This window comes from Oryzias latipes, chromosome 22, assembly GCF_053564925.1.
Source record: "Oryzias latipes strain Hd-rR chromosome 22, Olatipes_Hd-rR_3.1".
Lineage (NCBI taxonomy): Eukaryota > Metazoa > Chordata > Actinopteri > Beloniformes > Adrianichthyidae > Oryzias > Oryzias latipes.
Genome location: NC_136258.1, coordinates 10,412,196 through 10,419,693, shown reverse-complemented (window position 1 = coordinate 10,419,693; position 7,498 = coordinate 10,412,196). Strand labels below are relative to the sequence as shown.

General features: G+C 40.4%; 1 protein-coding gene across 1 annotated transcript; it reads left to right on the top strand.

Annotated features, from left to right (window-relative positions):
- Window positions 1-2,076: 2,076 nt before the first annotated feature.
- Window positions 2,077-3,711, top strand: LOC144988960 (uncharacterized). The gene is made up of 4 exons (XM_078940394.1): window positions 2,077-2,311; window positions 2,980-3,074; window positions 3,202-3,298; window positions 3,460-3,711. Exons 1-4 carry the CDS (start codon window positions 2,152-2,154, stop codon window positions 3,561-3,563), a joined length of 456 nt encoding a protein of 151 aa, XP_078796520.1. The 5' UTR covers window positions 2,077-2,151; the 3' UTR covers window positions 3,564-3,711.
- Window positions 3,712-7,498: the final 3,787 nt, after the last annotated feature.

Genomic DNA, 7,498 nt, shown 5'->3' with positions numbered 1-7,498 from the left:
TCTGAAAATATTGGACAGGAAAATTTTAAATTGAAGTTAAACAAGAAAAAAAAAAAGATTGGTAGTCTCATCAGCAAAACTACACCTCTTTCAACTTACTGATTATATAATCTTAAATGCAAAGTGATTATGAACTTTTTATCTTTTTTGTGCTACTTACAGCCAAACAGGCAGCAGACACAGACCGAGGGGAGGGGATGTTTACACTGTCTGTGAGCATGTGTGAAGGGGCCAAAACGACAACCTGATTAAGAATTAACCTTTCACACAAGCGACGCCCTGCAGCAGAGAGGGTGTGAGTCTGCAGCGCCTGCTGGCAAGAGTGCAAGAATCCAGATTCTATTTTAAGTCGCAGCCAGGTTGAGGCTTAAAGGTCAGAACACAATTGAGTATACACACTTTCGTACACTTACCTTTTTACACAAAATGTCACCCTGCAGAGCTGCAACTATGAGGGGAAAGCCAGATGAGGAGTGGGAAATTAGTAACCGTGTGACATTTTAGAACAGTGTTTTTCAACCAGTGGGCCTCGGCACACTAGCGTTCTGTGAGAGATGGTAGGTGTGCCGTGGGAAATTGTTAGTTTTTACTGATATAAAACATTTGCCATCACCAGAATATCAGCTCTGTGTTCATCAAGAAAGGCCAGGGTTTCACACTAAGTAGTTTGCCAACGCTTTTGTGGAGCTCTTCAATATGACACGGGATCTCTCAGCATCTTCCATGTCTTTCATAAGGAAGGCGAGAAAAACTTTTGACGGTAGCTCCTTCCTCAAATGGCGGGAGCGTCAGGTTTATAAACGCAGCAGTGACTTTGATGCGTATTAAAACAAAGGCAGAGGACATGATAAAATATGAGGTGATATTCATGCTACCACATTGCAAAATAAACTTTTAAGTTGCAAAAAGAAACAAAAATTTGCTTTCAATTTTTTTTTTTTGCTTAAAAACATTTTTTTCCACAATTTTTTTGTGTGCAAATTTTTGTCTTTGCTTTCAAAAACTTTTTTTGGGCTTTCAAAAACTATTTTTGCGTTTGGAACACAAATGCTTTAGCGTGCGCTTCAACTCGCTTTTCCCAATCTTTGATTCTTTGATTTTTCTCTCATAAGTCTCAGTTTAGCGTGACATAGGCTATGTCCGAAAGCCCACCCTAACCCATAACCGCAAAAAAATTTATAGCAGGACTATGTAGTGCCCTGGATTTTAAAAGCATTTCGGACACCATGCTCACTATTTTTTTTTTTTTTAACGGCGGATATGACATCGATTTCATAAAGTTAAGATCTAATTGATATCAGTGATTTGCGACGATCATTTATTAATCCACTGTCTTCTAAAGATAAAAGTGTTGATGGTTTGTTTAAAAAAAATTAATTTAAATACATCTTTTTGGCAAAAATTGTTCCGATTGTGCATTGTGGTCTATATTCGCCGATCTAGTGAGCATCGATGCACACTGGGTTTTCGCAGAGACTAGGGCACTCGAATTGTAGATTCGGACAGCACTACAAAATGGTGAATGCACTATATAGTGCACTATATTGTGAGTAGGGAAGGAATTCGGACACAACAATAGCTGCCATCAAACAGCCTGCTGATTGGTCTAGATCAGGGGTGTCAAACATACCGTATCTGGCCCGACATATGCTTTAGTCTGGCCCACACATGAAGAGTAAAAATCAAAAGCACTTGAGCACAGGTGTTAGCTTACCTTTGCACTAATAGTTTGCGTGATTGAATGAAATATTTCTAGTTGGTTTGAAGGCATAAGTATGCGTGTGGAAACAGTATTTGTGTTTTGTACATGTTGACATGAGAACATTTTTTTGGAGCCAACAGGTATGTTTATAACATTTGAGTGTGTGAGTGGACAGGCCCTGCCCTTATAGACGTGTATTACAATGCAGAACACAATGCACGATGCAAATCCGTGAAGTAGCGAAACCGTGAAAAATAAACCGCGTTATAGCAAGGGATCACTGTATGATTAAAATGAATAAAGTTTGGCCTCGATTACAAAAGGGGTTTATTCAGACATACCTCTGGTTTGTCAGAAGATTCATAACCCCTATAGACCTTTTTCGCAAAAACCGGAAACACGTCAGCAACGTGTAAACTTAGTTCCGGTTTGTGCTTCGCTGGCGGAGAATGGCAGAGCCTAGAGTGTTTTCGAAGAGTCTGAGTTGTGTTCCGAAGGTCATCAGCGCCGATGTGATGAATAGTGTGAAGATGCATTCGTCCACTAAAGGAAACAAATTGGACAAGGGATATAAATTCGTCCACGAAGAGTTTATCCACCATTACCAAGGTAAGCTTCAGCTAGCTTAGCCATAGCCGCATCACCGGTAACTGTGTGTTTGTTTACGTCAACTGTAAGTCCTGGTGTTATTTGTAATATAAGGTATAACACATCGCAGTGAATATGTTGTGTGTATGTTTAAGTGAAAAGGCATGAGACTAACATAACACCCAAAAATTTGGTGAAGCTGTAAATAAGAAATGTTATTAAGTTGCCCGTTTGCGTCTTCATTCTTTTTGCTGCGCCTGCGGCACTTTCTTCACTTACTATTAGTATTATTTTTCTGAAAGTAGGGTGACCAGACGTCCTCTTTTCCTGGACATGTCCTCTTTTTTGATACTTATATAATAAAATAACATTGAACATAGATGAAATGCAATCATATTTGCTTTATGTATGCAGCTCTGAACACCAATTACTCTCGATGAATTAAATATCTCACAAACTCACTTCACTCCTCTTTTTTACTAACTCAAATCTGGTCACCCTACTGACAGTTATAGTTTCGTGTTACATTGATGTAGCAACATAAGTATGTCTTAATTGTAACCTATTTAATTTATTGTGGTTAGATATCACTGGATGGATGCAGAAAGGGCCAACCTGAAAGCTTTCTCCTGCAGTTGTGCGGCTGCTAAAGGATTCTGCAATGACATCCTTTTGCCATCCTGTTCCAGAGCGCACATTATTCACAGCTGGGTCAGCAGGCTGCTCCCCCCCCCCCCTGGCCTGCACGAGTGGCTTGCAAAGATGGCACAGACCAAGAGCACAGGTGGGTTTGTGATCAAATTATCATTATGATTTAAGAATGGATGTGTATCCATAACAACTATAAATTATTATAAAAACACCCCCAGTAGTGACTACAGACTAATTGCTTTTTGCCTTTTATTTATAAGGGAATCCATCCTGAACCGGTTAGTGAGCTGGTGGTGCAAAAGCCCAAAACAGTTGACAGGGACGGTCTTAGGTCCACACTGTACAAGGCATATACAGGTGAATAATTTAACTTTTTGTTGCTTTGTGAGAGCAAGTTAAGTTTTTTTGCTTGATGTTATGACTAACCAAATTATGGTTACAGCAGATATAATGAATTAAATTTAAATGTAGTTATGCACTTATGTCTAACTTTTGTGTGTTGTGTTTCTCTTGTGTAGGACCACAGCCAGATCCATATATGATGGCATCTGGAAGCAGATTATGCCAGGTGCAGCCCCAACCTCTCATGGCTGTGTTGGATGGGGTTTCTGAGATGGAATGAAAAAGAACTTGGATAGATATTATAGCAAATGCATGAATGCATACCTTAAATTACACTTATCTTGTCTTTAACAATCAGTTCAGCCTTCTGTCTTACTGTTGATGATCTGTAATGTTCTTTTTTATTGTAAATCTTTGATATTATTTGTGTTGTGATTAATCAGTTGTTGTTACGCATACCAAAAAATTAAATGAGGCACAATTGACCAAAATTGTTTTATTTGTTCATCTAATTTTTTTGTGAAGTCAGTCACATTTCAACAGAAAAATATTACGAATATAACAATTGTATTTAATTAGATTTTAAGAATATGTGGAAACACTAAATTTTTTCCATACTATTTGCACATTATACATTATTTACATACCAAACATTAATTCACTCTTCAACACAAAAAAGTCCTTGACAATTTGCCAAAACACGGCATTTAAGCCAGATCTGATTCACACTGCCCATCAGTGTGAGCGGCATGAGAGAGTCCCTGATGTGAAAGGACTTTATCCTACCGATCACTCTTTCCACCATAATTATGAGGCGGGTAATGGCTTGGGTTTGTTCTGTTTCCTCGTTGCTGATGGAGCTGAACGCTTAAAAGGTGGAATGATGATCTTAGATCCATTGTCAGTAAGGAGGTCTTCAATGAGGAACTCTTTGTCCGCCATGACATCGTCTCCTGGGTCCAGCAAAGGAACTTGGCTTCTAAGTCATGGATGTAATCCAAAGCCTCATCCAGAGCACCTGTGAAGATAAAGAAATTAAAAATCAGTCTAAACATATTTATTCTACCTTTTAACACAACATAGTAATCATGTTTTGAAAAGTATGTGAAGTATTTAATTACAAATACGTTTCATTTATTTTTGTTAATGACAAAATACCCAAAATTAATTAAATACATGTAATTAAAATAGGTGAGAGCGTGAACAGCTTTTATTATAAACATTCATTTGTTCAGGTAGAAATGCATTTATCCAATAACGGTACACATAGTTGACTGACGTTAACCAAACACATTATGAACAACCTTACCTGCAGTGGGTGTGTCACGTAGTTGTGATCCATCTTTACTGCCTTAGCTTAGCCACCGTGTCGCTAGCTTCACAGCATAGCTGCATAGTCTGACGTTTGAGGTTCTGTCATATACTGACTCCCTTCTCCAAGCAGCAGTAAAGTTTTTCCAAGGGAAAATACTCGTGACGACACCACTCTTCAGGCGACGAACGACGCAGCCGCAACACATCCGGAGCGAAGTGCCGGCAGCAGACGGTGCTACCTGTGTTTACATTTAAACTATGCCCTTCTTCTCTTCGGATCACCTGTATCCATTTGGGTTTCAGGTTTGGATCCACAGGAAAATAATGAAATGAGAGGCCGGGCTGTTTTTGGTTGGAAGACGAACAGCCTGGAACACAACAGAAACTGCAACTCTTCGACTCTGCCATTCTTCATATGTGCCGCTATGCTAACAGGAAGTTGTTTTACACGTCATTGACGTATTTCCGGTCGAAAAATGCGGAAGTGTGAAAAAGGTCTATTGTTAAAATAAAATATGTCCAACACAAGAGGCCTTCAGCTCTCATCTGTTTACCCAGCTGTTGGACAGGACAAGTTAAAAAATAAAAATAAAAAAAGGTTGAAAAAACTGTTTCAGAGAACCGTGGATTTAAACATAAAGTATACTTTGGAAGGATTATTTAAACTGTGATTTGAACCAAACCTCAGTGAAACTAGATCAAAATGGTAAAACTCAAAAGAAAAAAAAAACATAATGCTTTGATAATTAAGCTGCTGTTGAACCCAACTGTTGAAACAGTTATGTTTATTAGCAAAAAGAAAAATATTTGATTATAACTGTTTAAAACATGTGGGAAAAATTCAAGGTGCCCTCATCTATATTCTTTAGATACCTGCAGGCTTTGTTAAAAAATAGCATAGCTTTGTTAAAAAACACTTTGCCCCATCTCTTCAAACTCTTCCAGGTGGTTGGATAGATGAATGCCTGACTCCAGATCCTTTAAAGAAAGGGGTGATTTCTTATTTACACAACCTAATTCACACAGCAGCAGCGCCCTCTTTAGATATTATTAAAAAACAATGGCAACAGGAATTAGGATTGAAAATAACTGAAACTCAGTGACAGCAGATAACTAAGTTTATCCACAAATCATCAATCTGTACGAGACATGGCTTGGTACCATTTAAGGTTGTCCATAGGCTTCACATATCAAATAATTGTAAACTGGCAAGGATCCCCCCAGGGACAGACTACACTTGTCCAAGATGTAGGTGTGAGACAGGAACCCTCGCACACATGTTCTAGGGGTGCAAAAACCTCCAGGCCTTTTTTTAGGGGGCAGGGGGGGGGGGGTGACTCCACAGAAAAAGCATGACATATAAATCCTCTTTAATCCACTTAACGCATTATTTGGAGTCACTCCCCAAGACTGCAAGGTTACTGCAATACAGGCTTCAGCTCTGGCATTTTCTATGCTTTTGGCCCAACGTCGCATCCTTCTATCATGGAAAAAATCAAGACCCCCTTCACACAATGGGTGGAGGACATGCACTCCTGTCTTAAATTGGAACATCTCCGATATGCTATAAAGGGCTCAGCACAAACCTTTTTAAAATCCTGGAAACCTTTTATGGACCATGCAAAAAAGTCAGAATAAAGACAGCAATTTTATAGTAATGATGATCACTCCTTGCTATCGTTTGGAGAAAGGTATATTTTAGCAAAAATTTCAGTGAATTCAGTGTGTTTGTGGTTTTTTTGTTTTGTTTGTAGCTGGGGATGGGATTTGTGGGAATTCTGAAAAATTAAAGGCTGTTGTACTCTGACTTGTGAAAATCCAATACTAAATGAAAATCCAATACTAAATAAAAGTGTTAAAAAACGTAACTCTTTGCATGTTTGTTACGAATTTTATTTAATTTTTTAGCAATCAAAAGAGTTCCTACTGTGGCCTTAATGTGCAAATCATGTCAACAAATCACAAAATTTTTTTTTTTTTTTTTTTTCTTTTTCTTTTCTTTAACTTGTTCTGTCCAACAGCTGAGCAAACAGATTAGAGCTGAAGGCTTTTTGTGTTGGACAGGTTTTACTATCACAAAAAGAGGTTATATAGCTTCAAGAAACTAGAGTGTAGATTTGTATAAACCCCTTTTTGTCGTATTATTTTTTATTTATTTGTTACATTTAGTGTGTGTGGGGAGGGAGAGGGGAAGAATGTGAGGGGAGGGTGGAAGAGAGTAAAAGGAAGAAAGGTGAAAAGGTGGGGGATACAAGCACTGATTTGACTAAGTTATTAATTTAAGCTGTAACAATTATACCAGATCTGCTGGAAAGACGAATGTTACATCAAAGGTGAAAATCTGACACTAAGATGAGCGAGAGAAAAAAAACTGTCCATCAATACACTGTAGGTAAGGAGGAGGGATGAAGCAGACAGGGAGCAGTGTGGAGTGTGCACGTGCACGTGGGGGTGGAGACACATGCATGCTGCCGACGTGAACCGTGTGTTCATAAAGGGAGCCAGATCCTACCCAGCCAGACCAGCCAGACCGGGAGAGGGGAGGAGAGCCCCCCAGGCCAGAAGCCCCCCCAGCATCCGGACCCAGGCAGCCCGGGAGGGGAGGAGGAGGGGACCGCCCACCCCACCAGCCAGGCACAGAGAGGGCCCCCCTACAGGGGCCCCCCCAATGCCCAGAGGCACAAGCGAACCCAGTGTCCGGCCCCCAGGCCACAAGACAGGAGCGCTTAGCCGTACCAGGCGGCAGCCATGGGGGCCACCGGGCGCCGGACACCGAGACAAAGGCCAGGGACGAAGCCAGGGCCCCCGGAACCCAAGAGCCGGCCACCACCCGACCGGCGCCTCGTCCCCGCAAGCCAGCCCAGGCCCGCGACCCTAGCAACCCAGGGATCGCCACGCACC